At 41.4% G+C, this 22,477-nt stretch overlaps 1 protein-coding gene across 1 annotated transcript in view; it reads right to left on the bottom strand.

Moving 5' to 3' along the window:
- The window catches only part of ADAMTS12 (ADAM metallopeptidase with thrombospondin type 1 motif 12), a 160,837-nt gene that overhangs the window by 61,179 nt on the left and 77,181 nt on the right, over positions 1–22,477 (bottom strand). The window contains exons 4-6 of the mRNA XM_051643449.1: positions 5,741–5,937; positions 2,889–2,972; positions 1,062–1,186 (exon numbers count right to left, since the gene is read on the bottom strand). Of these exons, the coding sequence (XP_051499409.1) occupies positions 1,062–1,186; positions 2,889–2,972; positions 5,741–5,937 (406 nt within the window). The remainder of the gene's footprint in view (positions 1–1,061; positions 1,187–2,888; positions 2,973–5,740; positions 5,938–22,477) is intronic.

Consider the following 22,477-nt stretch of genomic DNA (forward strand, 5'->3'; position numbering starts at 1 on the left):
TATATTGCTGTAGTGCCTAAATATGAATGCTTATTGACAACTCACATAAGATCAAGTTTTAAAACCTCTACTTCTGACACTGTTTTGAGGTATGGTTTATTAAACTCACCATAACTCAGCTTCATTCAAGCAAACTGCTTGAAGCCTGCTTATTTGGGAGGTATACTACATACCACTATAAGACTTCTTTTTCTTATTTTAAGATTTGTTGACTCTTCTCTTTACTGCATCACTTGAGGGGTGTTTTGTGTTGCTTGTTTGTTTTTGTTGGGTCTTTTTGCCTGACTGACATTAACTTAAGACTGTTTTTTTGCAGACATTAGACCCAATTGTTTCTCTCAGTTGCATGCAGATTTGAAGCACTTTTACAGACCATTAGAAGTTGTGTTTCATGACCTGCCACAAATGCCCTGTGTAACCTCAGACATCACCTTTGCTTATGCATAAAAAAACATTATGTGCCTTCTCATATAGAGAGATAATATTTTAAAATCATACACTTTCAAGCTTAAAAATAAACAGTACATGTTTGCAAAATATACTTCCATTCTGAGCTGCATCTGTATATTACTGTAGGATTTGTCATTATGGATTTGTACATCTATGTGCTCTGTTGTTTTGTTATCTTGCCTCAAAGAACAGAGGTGATTGAGAACAAAATGAGATAGGATCAGATGAGGAAAATTACCTGAGCTCTGCAAATCTGTAATCTCTCGGGATATAAAGATCTCAATTTCCCGACTAAAATGCATCTCCAGTAAAACATCCACAAGCATATATAAAGTGTCATATCTACTTTGAAAACAAATGAAAAACAATCCCTTTAAAAGGTACAGCAGACCTAACTTTAACCACATGTTTTTGTAGTAAAGCTCATATCCTCTGCCTTTATGAGTGTCAGACACGCTCACACTAGGTTATTTTTGCATCAACAGTGTGCTTCAGAAGCAGCATGTGTTCTAGGCAGGATGAACTAAATGATGGCATGAGCCTATAAAAATATCATCATAAAAACCACAACGGAACAATAGTTAGTTGCAGCCACCAAATTGCTCTCATACCTGGTCAGAAGAACAGCCACGTCATGGTGTGTAGGGTTGACATCACTCTTGGGATTGACACTCTTTTGCCATTTGCAGAAGCTGGCTAATGTCTTATCAGCATGGTGAACTATCTTCAAGCCTTGCTAATGGGAAATGAAGGAAAACATTCTTGTAAGACCACACTGCATTGCAATGACATGCCAGTGATGGCAGTTATGAAGCTAGGTAAAATCCAACTGATCGTGCTTTTGCCTAAAGCTAGAGCCATCATTAGGAGCAATGACATCTATTTATTAGCATATCAACATATTAACATTATCAACATATTACGTAGAAACATTGACATTCTTGTAATTGGTGCAGCTGAAGGGAAAATTAAATGCAGAACTCTGCTTTTTTTTTGTGAACTTCATAATATACAACACTGAATGGAAACTTTCGAACAAGTGTTTTGTACTCTTGAAAGCAAGTTTTTCTCTATAGAGAAGGTAAAGACTAATTAGTGTGGGAATTCATGCCCAAGTTTGTCACTTCATGTTATGTAAACAATGTAATGCTTAAGGAACAATTATACTTCCAAGGGTGTATTTCTCTCACAATATTTTTCAAATCCAAAGAGAAACAATGCAATCATAGATGTTTCTTCTTCATCTTATTATTATATAGTATACGTGCAAGTTACTGAAATTTCTGCTGCAATACAAAGTATGCAAAATAATTGCATTCAGAAACATATTTTTCTCATTTCTGGTTTGTGGCATTCATTGTAGCTTGTATCAGTTCACTCTATTTACTTAAAGTGAAGTTTTTAAAAACCATCTACATAACACTGTTACCAGATCGTAAATTCTGGTTAACTTAAAACCAAATATTGAAAGATACCCAACCCTGCTGCTTGCAACACTGCCATGCTCAAATGAACAGGAATCCACAGTTTGTCACCAAAACAGTCATAGAAAATTATCAAGTAAAATTAAACGAAGGTCACCATGGACTTCAGGTCCTAATTATCCTGTTAAGATACAAGCTACAGTTCTTGGCCCAAATATTCTTGCACTGAGGACTATAAGGATAGACTTGAACCCAATAATTATTTCACAGGACATAGCCTCACCCCATGGCTTGGTTCACTGCCTTTGTAGCACTGGGAACATCTGGCTTGTGGTCATGCATTGCAAGCCGCTGAGAAAATCCCCTTAACGTGTTCATGCAGTCAGAGAAAGCTACATCATGCAGTGTTTTAAAATAAGTACAAAATTATGACAATCAGCATGTATTTAAGCATGTAGCAGCATGTTTATTAATGAGAAACACTGGAAAGTACCAATATATAGCTAGGTTGCAGCAATTACCATCTTACTGCTCATTTTTTTGTGTCAAATGACTTCTTTCAACAAAATCATGTGTTTGAGCTGCACAGCAACAGATCTACTTCTTCAGAAACTTGCAAATACTCTAGCATTACTCTTCTTAATATATATCAGGTAATGCTACGTAATTTGATTCTGTGTGATGGTGCACACATGAAATAGTATTTCTCATTTAGTCTTTCTTCTCATCCCATGTTCTTTTGACACTGGGGAGATTCCACTTCCCCGTTCCTAATTTGCCTGTTCTAATTACATTTGCCTTGGCAATTTTATGCAGAAATACCTGAAGTCATCAGCTAAATGCTTCATCACCCAGAGCAGCATTTATTCTAATAACAACCATGCCAAAGATTAATAGAAGAGTAAAATCAACACATTGTTTTAAGCAAATAAACCCTCTTCTCAATGAATCACAGCTCAATCATTGAACTCCAATGTTTTGTAAGTTACATTTTAAGGAAAATAAAAAACTTACCTCCTCCTCCTCAAAGAGGATGAGTCGGACCAGCACAATGTGAATTGCATTGCCAATGCTTGGATCATGGAACAACCCTGTGACCTGTGCCAGAGGCAGGAGGTATGAGATTAACCGATTCCTCTTTAGCAGAACAGGACTTCATAGATATGACAATGGCTTGGACGGGCACACTCTCTGCTGGGTTAAACACTGGTTGGATGGCTGGGCCCAAAGAGTTGTGTTCAATGGAGTTAAATCCAGTTGGTGGCCGGTCACGAGTGGTGTTTCCCAGGGCCCAGTGCTGGGGCTGCTCCTGTTTCACATCCTTATTGATGATTTGGATGAGGGGATAGAGTACACCCTCAGTAAGTCTGCAGATGACACTAAGCTGGGTGGGAGTGTTGATCTGCTTGAGGGCAGGGAGGGTCTGCAGGGGGATCTGGACAGGCTTGGCTGGTGGTCCAAGGCCAATTGTATGAGCAGGACCAGGGAGGTGATCCTGACCCTCTACTCAGCACTGGTGAGGCTGCATGTCAAGTACTGTGTTCAGTTTTGGGCCCCCCACTACAGAAAGGACATTGAATTACTAGAGCCTGTCCAAAGAAGGGCAACAAAGCTGATGAAGGGTTTGGAGCATGTGTCTTACAAAGAGCAGCTGAGGGAACTGGGGCTGTTTAGGAATAGGAGGCTGAGGGGAGACCTCAGCTCTCTACAACTGTCTTAAAGGAGGTTGTAAAGAGGTGGGGATCAGTCTGTTCAATGAAGTTACAAGTGATAGGACAAGAGGTAATGGCCTCAGGTTGTGGCACGGGAGGTCTAGACTGGATGTTAGGAAGAATTTCTTCACCAAAAGGGTTATGGGGCATGGGAACAGGCTGCCCAGGACAGCGGTGGAGTCACCACCCCTGGAGGTATTTGAGAGTCTTACAGCCATAGCACTTAAGGACAAGGTTTAGTTAAGGACTTGTCAGTGTTAGGTTAATGGTTGGGCTCGATGATCTTGAAGGTCTTTTCTAACCAAAGTAATTCTATTATTTAATTCAAGCACACTGTTCATCTTGGGGTGAGGGTGTAGTTTTGTTTTTCAGATCCTCAATGCACTTCACTGAAAGTGTATTGAAGCACAACAAATTTTAGAACTACTGCAAAGAGTAGATCTAACAAATGAGAGATGATGCAGGAATGGGCAACAGTTACTAAGCTGAAGAACAAAAGCACATACAAGATTATTGTATGTTTATTTCCATTTCAAGAATTTCAGAGTTCTTAAAAAATACTAGCAGAAAAGAATGCAACATTTAGACTCATGTGACACTCTTTGATGGGGAGGTCCACACAGTGTGCAAAAAAACAAGCGTATCAAATCATCCCCTTCTGATTTGACAACAATCAGCTTCTGCCACGAGAAAAGCAAAGATTAGTCAGTACTAAGCAAAGAGAAATCAGTTAAGTGATGGGTACTCTTGAGTTTTCACAGGACAGTAGAGGATGACAAGAGCAAAAGCAAAGAAATTTAATCAGTTTTTTAAAAATTCACATAAAAAACCAAAAAGAACTGAACTCAGCAAAAATGTGACCCCATTAAAATGTCATAAACATAATCACAATGTTGAACTAGGCAGGAGGAAAGGGAATCAGAACAGTAGATAGTCATTACCTAAATATATGTGAACTATGCCACATATTGTAAGAAATATGAATGGATGGAATTAACTGTGTTTGGGTCAAAACTCTTTTGGAGAAGACCATTAAAAGATAAATGGAGTGGACATTGTGTTTACAGATGTCTGATTTTGAAACAAGTCTTTTTCAATACATTAGACTTAAAACTGAACCACTGTGAGTACCCTAAGATCTCAAGTACAGATAGCAGATAAAATGTTAAGACTTGTTTGCTCCTGAATCTGATCATGGCAGTTTTATTCCACATACTTTCCCTGTGTGAACAAAACTTCATGTGCTCAAATCAGCTTTGTGTATGTTTAATCAGGCTCACTGCCTCAGCAGCTTGGGGCAGACTGCTTGGGGCACAGCCAGGAACATACTGTATAAACATAAGGGACAGATTGGTTACCGTGGCTAGAGTTACATTGTGATTAATTTCACATATATTGCACATGTATCATGATAACAACATAGAAGACACACTCAACAGACCCTCTGCGGTCAACATTTGCTATGATACAAATAGTAGAAGATACATCTGTAGGCAGTGTCACGAAATGCTATTGCTTTTGCCAGATCAACTTATATTTTCAAACTTGCCACACAGGAAAACATTGAAAGTTAAACGTTTTATTTGAACATGGACTTTATATTATAGGTAGGATATTTATTGGGAAAAACAGTTGTCCTGGTTTTAACTGGGACAGAATTAACTTTCTTCATAATAGCTTATGTGGTGGTGTTTGGATTTGTGACCAAAACAGTAAAACAGCTGTATTTTATCTCTTGCTAAGTTACTGCAATTTCCAGTGGGCTTCTGTGTGCCTTTCTCATCCACAGACATGGGAAAGAACCCATCTGCTAAGAACTGCAGATTTCTCTCTCTTGCTGTAGCTACCAGTCTGAAATGACCAATGAGCAACAGGTTCCAGGGGAGAGAGAGAGAGAACTTCAGTGGAAAGATAATTAGTGCTAGCATTTATAGCTAGGAAATTTCTCTCACTTAAAATCCAGAGAAAAATTGTGCCTATGCAAAACATAAGGAAAAAAATGCTCCAAAATACAGAGTTTCAGTTAATATATATATATATCAATGACATTATATCTTTTTCAGTGACCAACATTACATATTTGTCTGAAGTAACACACCCAAGCTAAAATTCACTTCATTTACCTATCTAGAAAAAAGGAAATATTGTACATACCATATTCATTATAGTGAGGATATAGGATTCCACATGGTCACTCCCATGATACTCAACCATCTTACTGTCTGCAACCACCAGTGTCTCCACCCATCGCTCCTTGCTGACAGAGCGCCGAGAAACCCTTCTGACAGCCACATGATTTTGTTGCCATCTCTCCCTCCGATGCTGCTGCTGTTTGAAAAAGCTGAAGGTATCTGGAAGAGTAAGAAGCGACGCTGACTTGAAAATATTTTCAAGCTTTATTTGAGGTGTTTGGCTGTAACACTTGCAGGCAGCGCAGCATCATCATGAATTCAGAGGATGATACATGTTGGAAGGGACTTCTGGCTGCCACCTACCTGACCTCAAGCAGGACCAACTCCAAAGTGACACCTGTGAAGTCCTGAATACCTCATAGATGGATTAAACATCCAAAAGCTACCCCTGTTAAGAGGCCACGGATTAGGGTGCGAGACAGAGGAAAGCTAAAAAATTAACCAGCAATGCCATTTTCAATACATTTCTCTTCCACAGTTCGGCTCCAAACTCTCTAGTGACACCACTTCATAGTTTAATATAAATAAAATGCTTTCTCCACAGGCAGCTCTTACTCAAAGCAGGATGGCACATTCAGCCCATTGGTTTTGGCATATCCATGAACTGTTCGTTCTGTGCACGGAAAATATTTCCAAAGAGTGGGAATGCTTCACCAGCAGGTGTCATCTAAATACCAGCCAGGCAGAGGCTGGAGGCTCCTGAGCTGCTGTCATCTGGTCTAACTGACAGACCACTCCTGCTTAGCATTTCCACTGTAATTTTGGGTTCTCTGCATCTAAATCCTTTCGGGAAGGCATAGCATATGTGCTCTGTAGAGGTGCTAGCAACCTCGTGCTGTGCACAATAACTACTCTCCACTCATTCTAGCTTTGAACACTAGCTGTGTTGCCAGGGAAGTACTGGGAATGTAAATACCCCTAAGCCTGCAGAAGAAATGAGAGATAGCAGTCTGACAGCATTTAGTGGCATTTTTCCAACCCAGAAGCCAGAGAAACACTTCTACAGTGCTGGGATTCCCCAAGTCCTAGGAAGGATCAGGAGCACTTGTAGCAATTATGGACACTTGGCATCTCATTCACGGAAGAGGTTGTCCTTACTCCAAATAGGGCAAATTCAGAGACCAGAAAGAAAGCTCCTGCCTCAAAGTATTTGCAATAAAGTCCCACTACTGTGTGGCAGTGGACAATTATGCAATATTACCTCCATCTCCCATCACTACTAAGTGTTCAGCGACAGTTACTCAGACCATTCTTCTGATGAACAGATGACCTGGCAGCCACATCTCAAACCTTATGTTCAAGGCAGCAGCAGATTTGTTAGGCCTTTGTCACAGCAGAATGCTATGACAGTGTTCACCCTTTAGTAGACCTAAGTTCAGCCAGAATGTATCACGATGTCTTGTGTGTCTACAAAACGTGTCATCATTGGACTATTAATGATGCACATGATACATTTCCCAACATGAAAGATGAACAGTATCTTGAACATTACTGTGTATGTGCAACAGAAGATTGATGAGTTTTTAGAAATGGGTTCTTTGAGGTCAGTCGGAAAGATGCCTAGAAAAAGAAATGGTGGTACTGGTAACACATATATAAAAACTGAAATGTGTTATATTAACAATCAAAACAACAGCAGCCACATCACACATTCAGAACTGAGCTGCAATGCATAAGTGTACAGAACTCAGCAGCTCCATTAGCTGACACACGCTGTGACCTGTCAGCACAGCACTGCAGCACCAGTTCAAGATTTCAGCCACACAGCACCAAGAAGGCACACACAAACCTACCAACTACCACAGCCAAGGTTCATTCTACTAGATGGAAACCTGTACCTCCATGGACCACCATTTAAAGTACACCATCTGAAGCTGGATTAATATACTATGCAAAATGTCATCTATTCTATATTGCAGATTTGGACTAGAGTACATAAATAGATTAATAATAAAAAATAGTTTAAAGTTGATTTCTTTTTGCATAAACTGGCATTTGTATTTTAAAACTTGCTGAAAATACTACTTGTGAAGGACAAAGAACTTGAGCATTTTTCTACCTGCTTGGCAAGGTAAGCAGCATAAAACTGACTGAACATCAGAGAAGACTGAATTAATGGAAATAAATTCCAATAAACATGTATGATTCTATTTTCACTATCCATACACTGTCACAATAAAGAGCCCAAAAGTATCAATCTCCTCTGTGCTTACCAACCCAAATCACTTGTGTCATCCTGTGCACCCACACACAGTCTCTGTCCTGTACATGTGTCAAGTAGTAAAAAACATTAGTCAGTAAATAAAGTTGTCTTAACACTAAGCCACAGGACTCAGAGAAAGACATACATTTTAATATCTTAGTATATGAATGAAGAATGAGCTGCATGGAAAAACAGCTTCTTGCCTACATGAAAAAATAAAATTTGTGAGTAAAATAAAATAAAATAATAATTTTTAAAAAAGAGAGTGGGTGCTCTATTTGGTTTTGTTTGTTTGGGGGAGTTTGGGGTTAAGAGAAGGGAAATGGACTATTACTGCTATAACCTCTACCCTAACTCCACTAATGCAGGCAGCAACATCACTCCTGCTGTTTCCTTCAGTCTTTGTTCAGGTACTGCCGAAGTCATCTCTATCAGGTGCTATTTATGAACTGCACTCATTAGTCTCTAGTACATTTGCATGTTTTTCAACATTTTTCTTTCTGTGAAGCACAGTTCTCAGTGTCTATACTTCCAAGGGTTTTGTGCTAAGAAAAACCTTCCCCACAGCTATCAGAAGAAAAAATTATGTGGAGACTGTTGGTTAAGTGATTTGTTTACAGTCAAATTAAACATCACCCCAGCTGTCAGGCTTTGCATTCATATCTATCAAAGAGCTTTGTTTATTGTATGTACAGGTGATAGCACTGGAGGTAAAAATGTTTAAAGCCATACAGAATGCCACGGTGAACATCTCTCTGGGAAAAGTTTGAGTTCTGGGTAAGCACGAGGCTATGCTCCATGGGAAAACCTCAGAAGAGATTGAAGTTGTGAAAATTAATGCCAGGTAGCAAGATTCTGCAGAAAAAACTTTCTCCTGAGTGACTGATCCCCTCCAGTGCAGGGACCTAGCCTGAAAGAGTGCCATCTAAAGACCGGATCGCCACTAAATGCCTCAGGTAGCTTTTTTAGTTAGATGAAGCAGAGAGCGAGAGTATCTTGAGGCTACACTAACATACAGACAGCTATAAAGTAGAGTTCTACTGCTTTTATGTCATAGAATCATTAAGGTTGGAAAAAACCTCCAAGATCATTGAGTCCAACCACAATCCAACTACCACAACCACTAAACTATATCCTGCAGCGCCGCATCTAAACGCTTCTTGAACACCTCTAGGGATGGCGACTCCATCACCTTCCCTGGGCAGCCTGTTCCACTGCCTCACCACTCTGTCAGCAAGGAAATTTTTCCTAACATCCAGCCTAAACCTCCCCTTGCACAACTTAAACCCATTTCATCTTGTCCTATCACTAGTTACTTGGCAGAAGAGATCAACACCAGTCTCTCTATAACCTCCCTTCAGGTAGCTGTAGAGAGCAGTAAGATTTCCTTGAGTCTGCTCTTCTTCAGACTGAACAACACCAGTTCCCTCAGCCACTCCTCGTATGACATACCCTGCAAACCCCTCACCAGCCTCGTTACTCTTCTCTGGACACACTCCAGAAAACCAGCGTCTTTCTTACACTGTGGTGCCCAGAACTCAAGACAGTACTCGAGCTGTGGCCTCACCAGGGCTGAGTACAGGGGCACGATCACTTCCCTACTCTTGTTGCACACGCTCTTTTTGACACAAGCCAGGATGCTGTTGGCCTTCTTGGCCACCTGGGCACATGCTGGCTCATGGTTAGCTGTCTGTCCACCAGTGCTCCCAGATCCTTTTCCACCAGGCAGCTTTCCAGCCACTCTCCTCCCAGCCAGTAGTGTTGCCTGGGGTGGTTGTGACCCCAGTGCAGGACCTGGCACTTGACCTTGTAGAACCTCGTACCATTGGCCTTGGCTCACTCATCCAGCTTGTCCAGATCCCTGTACAGATGCCTCTACAGAGCGTTCATATATGCCCAAACAGATCAACACTTCTGCCTAGCTTGGGGTTGTCTGCAAACTTACTGAGGGTGCACTTCATCCCCTCATCCATATCACTGATATTGAACATGACCGGCCCCAAAACTGAGCCCTGAGGGACAGCACTGGTGACCAAGCGTCAACTAGATTTGACACAATTCTCTAGGCACAGACATCTGGCCAGTCTTTTGCTCCAGGACCTGAAAAGGCTATAGGAAAGCTGGGGGGGACTTTTTATAAGGGTATGGAGTGATAGGATGAGTTGGAATGGTTTCAAACTGGAAGAGGGGAGATCTAGGTTAAATACTAGGAAGAAATTATTTAGTATGTGGGTGGTGAGACACTGGAATATGTTGCCAAGAGAAGCTGTGGATGTCTCATCCCTGTAAGTGTTTGAGGCCAGGCTGGATGGGGCTTGGAGCAACTAGATGATCTTTACGGTCCCTCCCAACCCAAACCATTCTATGATTCTGTGATTTTTTCCTGTAACCTTCACTTTACCTTCATTCTAGACATGCCTTTAGTTTAAATATTAACAAAAATTAGTTCTTCAAGATGTTAATAAACTGTGTAGAAACAGTCATTGTACAAGGGAAGATGAATAAACATACGAAGTTATTATCAACAACATTAACCTAGCACTAAAAAGTATACACAAGTCCAACTACAGACTAAATAAAGGAAAGGCTGGTTCTAAATACCCATAACTAAACTAATCCTGGATGCTGACAATGCAACAGTAATGGCTCATATGTTATATGGAAAAACTGTTGTAAAAAAGGAAGAAAGAATGTGAATTTAAAACAGAGCAGGTAACACAACCAGCTCTTTTTATAAGCCTGTCCTACACAGGCTAAGCTAAACTACACAAATTCTGAGTGTGAAGAAGTGTTCACACAGGAAACAGCTATAACTATTTCATCACATATTTCCCGTTGTTGACAATCCCCCAGTCCCAACAAAAAGAAGCACAAAGAAAGCTTACAACTCTGCAAGCTTTGTTTAACATTCCTGCTGTCAAAAACACAAATTACCAAACAGTGGAGTCACACCACTCTAATGCAGGATGAAGCTAAAAAGGGGCCTGTGTTGACTGATGCACTTAATCAGATACTGCAGCCGAGTGTGTCTGCTGTGCATTACCACTTACACTGGAAGGATGGAATGATAAATGTCCTGGGCCACAGGCATCAGGAGGTAACTGAAGAAAACACTGTGAAAACAGCTACGCCTGGAGCTGCCTACATTTTGAAACAATTATTCTCCTTCTGCCTGAAAGGAGGCTTAGGGGAGACCTTATTGCTCTCTACAACTACCTGAAAGGAGGTTGCAGTGAGGTGGATGCTGGTCTCTTCTTCCCAGTAACAAGTGATAGAAGGAGACTTAAATGGCCTTAAGCTGTGCCAAATGAAGTTTAGATTGTCTATTAGGAAAAATTTCTTCACTGAAAGGGTTATCAAGCTCTGGAACAGGCTGCCTAGGGCAGTGGTTGAGTCACCATTGCTGTGCATACCCAAAAGGCATGTGGTGCTTAGGGACGTGATTTAGTGGTGGAATTGGCAGTGTTAGGTTTACAATTGGACTCAATGATCTTAAGGGTCTTTTCCAAAGTAAATAATTCTAGGATTCTACTCCCTAAGCTTGCATGCTGCAGGTTATGTTTGTGCAGGCATTACAGAACTCAGCAGTGAAAGAAAGTGTTGAAACTCTGGATGATCAGAGGGCTGGAGCACCTCTGCTATGAAGACAGACCGACAGAGCTGGGTCTGTTCACCCTGCAGAGGAGAAGGCTCTGGGGAGACCTTATATAGCAGCCTTCCGGTACCTGACAGGCCCACTGGAAAGCTGGGGAGGGACTTTTTACAACAGCATATAGGGTGAGGAGCTATGGTTTTAAGTTAAAGAGGATAGATTTAAATTAGACTTTAGGAAGAAATTATTTCCTTTGAGGGCTGTGAGACACTGGAACAGGTTGCCCAGAGAAGCTGTGCCCAGAGAAGTGTTGGGCTTGGATGGGGCCAGGTTGGATGGGGCTTTGAGCAACCTGGTCTAGTGGAAGGTGTCCCTGCCCATGCAGGGGGATTGGACCTGGATGACATTTAAGGTCCCTTCCAAACCATTCTGTAATTCTGTGAAGGATCCATGTTTTGTGGAGCTCCTTGGATGTATGGACAGCAAGACAATTATGAACCAGCAGGATCCAGAAATTAGCAGCACAGGTCTCTGGAATGCCCATTCAAAGACACCTTAGTGACTTCCACTTGCAGGCTGCCCTAATGCCAAGTTTCAAGAGTTCTTGAGAACATAGGAATGGTGGACAGAAAGTATCAATGCAAGGAAAGGTGACAGAAAAAACTGAAATGTTGGAAGAGGCAAAGAATAGGACTGGACTACTAAAGGTTGTATGAATGATTTAGATGGAAGGTTTGCTCTTTGTATATGCTGGGGCAAGATAACAACACGGTTTTCAAGATAAGCAGCTTGCAGTCAGCCACTACAGGAAATCAAGAGGCAGCTGAAAGAGGCCTCCAACTCTTGGGTTTTAATAAGCTTGGGTACCCAGCAGCAGGCTGGGTGTTGTATCACGGCACAGGTAGCTATCAAAATCCTGAAATGAAGAAACATTTTGCTCTGTTACCCTATATAACCACAAGTTGAAGAACAGCAAAGGAAGAAGGTATGCAAGAATATTGCTCTTCTCTGGTCCATAATGTGCTTCCTTCCACACTGGTCCATCCTCCAGCCAGGGTATAAGTTTCCTGTGGTTTGACTAGGGATAAAGAGCTGCAGAGCAGAAGGGGAGGGCTTGGGACTCTGTTAAGGGAAAACAAAATGCCTTTCTTCCCACCTGCAGACTTGCTCAGCTCTCTGCAACCATCCTGAGCTTTCTCTGCACCTCCCTGGTGAGGACAGATTGTTGCTCTGTACATCCAGGATGCTCATATTGTCTTTTTCAGCCTTGCATCGACCGAGGAGGACTCCCTCCACACAGATACCCTTCACAAAACCCTCCTTGTACTAACACTATCACCACAAAACCAGTATGCACAGCACTATTTTGCCGGTTCATGCTCCTTCATGCAGAATTCAAAATGTCACGTGAGCTTCTAAGAGCCTTCTCTAGGTCTCCAAGAGCCAACATAAGCATCCACAGAAACCACTCTCTGGCTCATTATTCCCCTTCAGGAAATACAGCAAAACTAGTCATTTGCATCCCTCTGTGCTTGCAAATGTTCACTACAGAACCAGCTGGGGACAGCTGCTCCTGCTTCCTCTGATGGAGAGATAGGAAGTCAGAGGCAAACACACACAAGCAGCACAGAGCAGCCATGAGATGCCACCACTTCTCTGTTTACTCAGCGTGTTGCATGGTCCCAAACCAGCATGCAGCCTCCCTGCAGGCTGCAACCCTGCTTCAGCTCGTAGCTTCACCCTCACACAGAAAATTCCAAGTTAACATGAACTGCATCTCAGCAGTTTGGCTTACAGCTGTCTGTGAAAAGCATGGCTGCTGAACTAAACCTCTTTCATGTCACCTGTCTCTGACCTCCTGCTTGTCCCAATTTCTTTGCATTCTTCAGTGTCTCTTGCCCTGACCAACCTCTTCTCTTCCTGAAACGTCAAACCCCCCTCACTGAATGCTCTGCAAGGTTCCTGCTCAGCTGCAACTCCCACAAGCAAGCTCAGGTATCCATAACCCACCATGCCACTTTTAAAGCCAATGCTCTCTCTCTCAGATGTCAGCACACTCTACTCCAACACCTCTGCTCTGCTTGAACCTGTTCTGTGACAGACAGCTCAGAAAGTGCTGCTCAGCTCATCCCGCAGGAAGCTCCAGATAGTCAAGCAAGCAGACAGTTGCACCTGTCAGACCTTCTTTAACCTTGTGGATTAAAAATCCATATTCTCCTAGCTAAAAAGTTAAATCATGGAAGGATTTTTCAGCTGAGGGAAGCACAAACTTTGCTTTGCAAGTGGCAGATTTTGTCAGCTGTATTAGTGACACAAGGGTTACAAAATACAGGACTACAGAATAGGACTCCAGGTCAAAAACTTGAGCTGAAATCTTCCAAGTCCCAGGTGAACCATGGAACAAATCACATCAACTTACACACTGGGACAGAGCCCAGACTTACATATACATGGGCTCACTGAGGATAGAACAAACACCAGAAATACACATCATTTCAAGTCCTCTAAGTTGTGTCAAAACCATATGGGTCATCAACTTGATATGAGGTCTACATCTTCCTAACCTGCCTGCAAGCCCATGGTATGGACCCCTCTCCAGACATTCTACTAGGTACCGTGAATGAATGGTACACATACAGAGTCTCTAAAAAAATCCTAACAGCTACTGAGTAGTTGCCCTAGGGCAGTTTCTTGTACTTAACTAAGGAGGCTCATGTACTCCAGATAAAGCTTGCTGTCATGAGGAAGGCTCACAGTCTAAATAAGCTCTGTAAATAAAAAGAGACTTAGAAATATTCTGTAATAATGGGACTGGCTTGAGCTTCCAAATCACATACTGTGTTAAATGAGCCAATTTGCTCTTCATTATCTCCACTGACTTCAGGAAGTCAATAACATTTCTTTCCATCTCAGCTATTATTTCTAGGAACAGTAATTTCAAAGAGTTGGTTTTTTTATGTGGGCAATATTACCAGCATTTCACTGTGTCTTCTCCTTACAGGTACTCATCTCATCGTTTTGTACACATAGGGATTATTACTTACAGCACCTTAAAAGATACTGCATTTCCTCTTTCTTTTTAATTCTAGTATTTGCTTCATTCATTCCCAGACAAAAAGACAACAAAACCCAATGGCATTTTTTATGCTAACATTTTGGAAAAACATTGGAGGAGACTAAACTTAGCAGTGGCATTACATATGGCTCATATTTGAATCAACTAGTCTCAACTATTGAAGCTGACCACCTTGAGTAAAAGGCTGTCTGAAATCTTCTGTAGCAGGGCTTCTTGATCACTAATGATCCACAAAGCATCTACAAGACAATAAAAAAACCTTAACATTTCTACACATATGAGAAAGCCAACAAAATAAGAGCCTTAAAAGATGACTCAGCTGACTTTTTTAGATGGACATAAATGAAAATGGTTCAAAATAAATATTTTTTATTTCCCAAAAAAATTGATCCTTTAACTAAAAAAAGGCTCAGAAACACTATTTCCTAACAGCGGTTAGCAATGACTGGCATTCTTGATTTGCTGTGAGTTAGCATGGAGGGTATCCGTGAAAATAGTATAATAGCATTAATTTCTTACATTACTACTATGTTTAAATGGTTGTCTCTACCGCTGTAGATTCAAGTGGCAGAGAAAGTGATATTCTGGCATATGAATACTGTCCAGAGCTGCAGAAATATTTTCAGCCTGCTTTTTCTGTCACCAAAAAAGTCAAGTCAACTGAAGCTGTTCACAAATTAATGTTAATATCTTAAATTAAATCAGTCAAAGAAACACTGTAAAAGTCAAATGGCCAACCCCCTGGTCAGATCTTGGCAGCCAAAGCAGAAATCACTCTTGAAAGCTCACTTTCATATTCCCATATGGAGAATCAATCCCACTTGATTTTTTTGTTTTGGAGTGACAAGGACCTCCACTACTCTAATATAACTGGCTTATTCCTACTTGATCCTCAGCTAGAAAATTCTGACACCCTTGGCTTTCTGTGAATGGCATCCTTACATTTCTAAGCTATCCTTGCAGAGCTCAGCAGCCTCCCAAGAGAGATGCTCTTCCAGAGCACTCAGCACTTGCCACGAACACGGTCCCCATCCATTTTGTGTACCATGGATATATAATGCCACTCCTGAAACAAAACAGCACTCCAACCTCTCAAGCACTCTCCTTCTCACACACAAAAAAACCCAACACCAAACCCAAGAACTTGCCTCATCAGGCTTTGCCTACTCCAGTACATGAAATTCAGCTGAGGAACGACAAACATGGAACTTGTTTGCCTACTCTTTTGTAAGTGAACAGTTCCTGGCTTGACCTCAGTAAGGACCAACAAACATGTTCTCAGTCAATTCCTGTGCACGGCACAGCAGTGAACACAGGCCAGGAGTCCCCCTCAGTAGTCAGGATCTGGCCACTCTGTTCAGGAGGCTAAGAAAATTTGATGCATGTGGACAGACTGTTCCTTGCTACTTGGCAGCAATGTCAAGGAACAGCAGAGTGTTTAGTTTACTAGTCAACGGTGGTCTCATTGTGTAGGAACAGTGTTTGCCATCAATATCTACAGTGTCACAGTACCAAGAGTAAATGCCAGCTGAGCACTCACTCTTCCATTAAAAAGTAACACTGCAAACCAGAATATATCATGTTTGGAATACACTGGCACTTTTTCAACAATTTCTTTCAAGTAAAGGTATTAAAGAGAATTATTTATTTATGTTCATCATATTAACTGCCTGCCTTTGTGGCTGTTCTACACGTTTACATGTCAGGTTTTTGCTGCACATTCTGATATTGGGTTACTATTTTCCAGGCATTTTTATCATTCAGTTGCTCAAATATGTTACTCTTCTACAAAGTTATAGTTTCTAGTTCAGCTTTCAAAATGTACAGCTTAAATTGTGACACGTTTCAAATAACCTTTTTCAAGGTGTCTAGAGAAGTTGCTGGATACCCATGTACATGGGGAAGAGAAGCACTTAGTTAAAACCACTCCAACTGGCATTCCCTTATTCTTTGGCACTAGCAACACAGAAACCTTGGGTAGATTTCAAGAAGACATATTCACCTACTTTAACTTTTTCAGATGTGAAAATAATCAAGAATTCAGCTAAAAATGTCTTTCCAAGACTGAATTTGAGAGAGTTCTCCACCTGTAACATACCAGTCAAATTATAAAGTGCGGGAGAGGAACAGGTAATTTCACACTCAAACATAAAACAGGCAAAAATACAAAAAAAACCAAACCAAAAACCAAACAAAAAAACCCCCACCGACCCAAAAAACCAAACCAACAAAAAAACCACAAACACACACACAAAAACCACACCAAAAAAAGTAAAAAGGGTTCTTGACAAATCTTTGTATTTGCAGAATTGACTGCTTAAGAAATAATTTGACTCAAGATCCTAAACATCTAAGTAAAAATGTATGAGGATGCATTTACTTACATAAATTAATGAACCATCAATTAAAATATACATGGGATTATTTCACTGACCACTGACAATAAGAATTTCCTGGTCTTACAGCTGATAATAAACCCTACTTGAAGTATATTAATGTAGAAGACAGGACCCCATATTTTTCAAAACTTACTAGAATGTATCCTCTGTGTCAGCCATAGAGTTCCTACTGTACACAACAAAGAAAATGTATGATAATTTTTTAGCAAAACACACAGAGGGAGAAGGAGGTGAAAGAAAAATACTCTAAAACCAAATTAAGTATTTTGACTACCACTCATAAATTTTAAACAAGTTTTTTCATTCATCCAAGGAATTGAACAGATGGTCCATTAGTGTTCTGTATCTAATTTTCCTTGCTTTGTTTTAGCACTGCATTTCAACATTTTATTTAGTTCATGGATATAAACATGTTCCTTTTCATCTTTGTTTCCCCCCAAATAATTACTCACAGGTAATAGGCAGCATGTACTAAAAGGACCGAAAGGGAGTTTCAAAAGCTAAAAAGCAACACAGTAATCACTGCTTTCCAAATCCTCCAAAAACCTGCTGAAAATATGTGTCTTGGGCTGTTCAAAGCAAAGATTAACCCCCAACTTGGTATTTGTATTTGCTATTCTATGTGTTACAGCCATTCTCAGGAATTCTCCAGTGCTTTCATTCTACAGATTGTACCTGCTCATTATTTCAGCTGAAGGTAAGTTTTCACAGTGCTCCCAGCGCCCTTCACCCACAGCAGCTCTTGCACCCCCACGTCACCACTTCTACACCCAGGATGGTCTGCCCTCTGCTTTCTGATGTCCAGCAGCAAACTAGTAACTCACTGTAAGCAAAGGAAGATCTGTATATCTAGAAGGAACAACTGTCTGCACACCTTCCCCTGTGAGGGGATATAAAATATACTGTGTGGAATACGCAGCATGAGTGAAGAGCAAATAAAGCTGACTCGTGCTTCCAAAATTAAGTGTAAGGAACACCACCTGGCAAACACGTCTGAGCTGACAGTTCTGCTTCACCTCTTCCAGGCTGTCACTGTGCCTGTCCCACTCTCATCTCAGGATCTCCAGATCTCTTGGATATATGGCAATACCAAAGTGTTCTCCAGGGCAAAAACCAAGCCTAAGGGAAAATTCAGAAGCATCTCTAACCACTTCAGCCACTACCATTGAGATTTACCACACAAAAGCCTAGAAATGACACATCAGTCTGGAGATACATATAGACAGCAATGTTCAGAAAATGTTTCTCTGAACTAACAGAGCAAACTGATACATAATACCATTAATTTTATAACAGAGCTTATTAGCTGCTGTAACAGACTGCGTTAAGTCCAGATGTTTGCCTTGTAACATTACATTTACAGGATCCACATTTCAACTGCTTTTTTCCCTTTCCTTCCTTCCTCTAGGATTATGGAGAAAACAGTACTTTTCCCAGATATCACTTAAAGACTATCATGACTTAATTTCATTATGAAGGGCTGGTGAGAAGCAGGATGGGGGAGGGTGGAAGCTGGCAAGAATGGCTGGATCCTATTCCTTTGCTCACTAGCTCACCAGCCATCCTTAGAAACACCCAAAGCAAACCAACACTTCCCTAAAACACTATAGCACATTCAATCTTTTTGGCACTATCATAGGAGATGGAATTTGAAAACAAGACGGGGGATTGGACAGGGCTGGGTACCAGGTCTTAAGTCAATGAAGTCTCTCATTTTCTCAGTCTTCCAATTTTCATGCACATGTCTGAAGACCTTCAAGCTAGAGGCATGTCACAGACACAGAGGCTGAGTACTCATGTATGCACCATCCATCAGTAAGTGAACATTTCCTGGCACAGCCGTTTGCTATACATGGAAAATAGCCATTACAGTTCACCCATAATTCCAGAAACTTAATGTCTTTGAAAAAAAATATTTATCAGTTTTTAATGTTCCAAAGATAATTTAAGACATGTAAAGTATCCCAACTAAATTAATATATAGTTTATGTTGTAAAATAGAAATGTCTACGTACTGAATACATCTTTGAAGTGGTAGCTGAACTGTGCTTTTCAATTAATTTGGTTTATATTCAGATGACTAAGGGAGAGAAGAGAATGACAGTCTGGAATTAATCTTGAAACAAAATGCTATTCTTTCAAGGTTCAATATGGCATCTTTTAGAAAGGCTGCATACACTATAACCTTCTTATCTCTGGGTTTATGCAACTGAGTTTATTTGGCTTTTGTCTGAACCAGCTGTTGTTTTTTCCATTCCATTTATCCACTGTATTTAAAATATATCAATCCCTCTAGCATGCTCAAAGGAAAAAACACATGCTAGCACTCCAAGGGGCCGCGCCTTGTCCTCGGTTGAGGCCAAATTGTAATTCAGATGAGGTTACCAGAGCAGCCTTCAAAGCCTCAGACCCAACCCTGCTGGGCTTCTGCAGCAAACATTAGCAAGACAAGAGCAGATCCCACACGGGAGGACTCAGCGCCTCAGCCTTGGCCTGAGAAGTGGTTGGTCAGTCTAGGAATTAGCAAGAAGTGCTGCTAATATGATGTCTTGGAAATCTCAGACACATACTGCTTTTGATGTTCTCTGTTCTTAGAAGCAGGTCCTAATTACAACAATTTACAACTTCATGACAGCTTGAAAGATGACTGTGGAGGTTCTTCTGCTTCAACTCAGAACACAGTATTTCATTTTTGCCTGATTAAGCACCCATGCACAGTCACCAGCCATTGAGCCAGCAGAGCAGGGACAGCTCATCACTCACCTACTCTGTCCTGCAGGAGGGGAAAGCTGACAAAGGCACTTGTAAACTGCGGGAGGGAGCAAGGGGAGGAGCAGTGCAAACGATACTGAGACATCGCAGGGCAGGCAGCCAACAGTGCCTTTGCATGTGGGAAGTTAAAGGCTCTGCTACCACCAGGCACCTGGCATGAGCAGCTCTCTTAGGGTAACACTATCTCAAGGTGACCAGTGCCACGTTCAGGTCTCAGAGTACCACTGCATGGGCTAAAGGATGCTTCCAGTGACTTTTTCCATTTATTCCAACTTCCTACCAGAGATTGGCTGTCAGATGTACTGTAACTTGTTGGATGTAATAATCCCATTAATTTGCTTCCATTTTTATTGTGCATGGAGTGGAGGTTCACCATGAACATCGCTATAATTACCTGGTCTCCCTGTGGTGTGCTGCCTACAAAAAACTGTGCCAAAAGCCTTCACAGACAGGAGCTATTTGGGCTCTCACAGTAAAATGCAAAGAAGGGAGAAAGTGCTTAGAACTTAGTTTGAGCTTTGAAATTTGCAGTATTGTGGACAGAGAAAGCCCTGTCAACAGCCTCAGCCTAAAATGACAATCTGGTTTTATCTGCAGAAAGTCCCTGGTTCCTCTTCTCTCCAGGTAGCTTTGAAATTATAATGGTATGTAAACACGTAGAACCAGAAAGAGAGAAAAACGCAGACTGGTTTGCCTGAAAGAAACATCCAGCTCACACATTATGAACCAGCATGATTAATTATAGCTTAAGAGCAAAACATATCCCAAGAATAGATAATTAGGGATAAAACCATGATACATCCGTTAGTTGTGGAAGGGACTGTTCGGTATTTTATTCCCAAAAGTCAGGATTATCTCTGTTTGGACAACTTTCAGCTGCCTGCCAATGTTACTGACCCAGGCTTTGCAGAAAACCCTCTTTTACTGCTCTTCTTCCCTGCTACCACTCTGGTAGATGAAATTTTATCCTTCTCTTCAACTTCCATCTCCTTTGAGGAAGACATGACTGACAGAAGTGCAACACTGAAAAGAAAATACCACAAAGCAGAGTGGTTCAGTGAATGTTTTACCTGGATAATGTCAGGCAAATAATACAGAAAATGTCAGGTACGATCCCTTGTTAAAACTGCAGCACCTGAAAGGAGACTTTGATCTAAAACTAACCTCCACAGAACTGAGGGGAATTCAGACTGAGGGCTCAACTGACAATAGTGCCAATCAGAGGGAAAGGAGTTTGATTCAGCTTGTTTTAGAGCTCAGGCAGGCAAGAAACTTACTAATTCTGACTTCAATAGAGTGAAAGTGTCAGACTGAAGTTGTGTTTTAATTGTGTTTTTAAAGTATTTAAAATACAAAGAGTCTCTCTCTGCAGATTCAACTCAAACACTGGTTTGCAGCTGAGCAAAGTATTAGACAAGACGTTTTTAAAAAGGGCACAGATCAAAGACAGCTTTGAATTAGACAATTTTTTTGAAAGAAAAGAATAAAGGACATGAAGGCTTTGGACTTTCTATTTTGCTCAAAGATTCCTTTTTTGGGGCAGTGTCTCTTGAGACTGCTTAGAACAGTTTAGAAGAGACTTTAATTTAACAGTCTAATTTATGTGCACAAAAACGTCAGCATTAGTTGTTTAAAGAGGACAGGAATCATAGAATCACAGAATGGTTTGAGTTGGAAGGGACCTCAGAGATCATCCAGTTCCAACCCCCCTGCACGGGCAGGGACAACCCACTAGACCAGGTTGCTCAGTGCCCCATCCGACCTGGCCTTGAACACTTCCAGGGATGAGGCTTCCATAACTTCCCTCAGCAATGTGTGCCAGTGTTTCATCACTCTCTAACTAAAGAATTTTCTCCTAATGTCTAACCTAAACCTCCCCTCTTCCAGCTTTAATCCGTTACCCCTTGTTCTGTCACTAGGAGCCCTTGTAAAAAGTCCCTCCCCAGCTTTCCTGTAGCCCCTTCAGGTACTGGAAGGCCGCTATAAGGTCTCCCCAGAGCCTTCTCGTCTCCAGGCTGAAAACCCCCAACTCTCTGTCTGTCCTTGTAGGAGAGGTGCTCCAGCCCTTGGATTGTCTTCACGGCCCTTCTCTGGACTTTCTCCAGGAGCTCTATGACTGTATGTTGAGGGCCCCAGAACTGGACACAGCACTCCAGGTGGGGTCTCATGAGAGCCAAGTAAAGGGGGAGAATCCCCTCCCTTCACCTGCTGGCCACACTTCTTTCAATGCAGCCCAGGACATGATTGGCTTTCTGGGTGGCAACTGCACATTGCTGCCTCACGTTGAGGTTCCTGTCAAACCATTACCCAAAGTCCTTGTCCAGACTGTTTTCGATTCATTGTCCACCCAGCCTGTATTTGTGCTTGGGACTGACCAAACCCAGGTGCAGCACCTTGCACTTGGCCTGGTTGAACTTAATGCAGTTTTCATAAGTCCACCTCTCCCTCCCTTGCAGCGTGTTGGCTTCATATCACACTTGGGTGCTGTCAGCAAACCAGCTGAAGGTGCACTCAGTTTCACTGTCCATGTCACCGACTTCTTTTTTTCAGCTAAGCCACGTGATTACATATTGCTTGCTAAAAAACAGAAAGTGCGGGAGAGGCCATGGCAAAAAAATCAATATACCCTTTTTTGCTTTCATATAGAAAGCTTGACA

The sequence above is a fragment of the Apus apus genome, chromosome Z, assembly GCF_020740795.1.
Source record: "Apus apus isolate bApuApu2 chromosome Z, bApuApu2.pri.cur, whole genome shotgun sequence".
NCBI classification, from domain to species: domain Eukaryota; kingdom Metazoa; phylum Chordata; class Aves; order Apodiformes; family Apodidae; genus Apus; species Apus apus.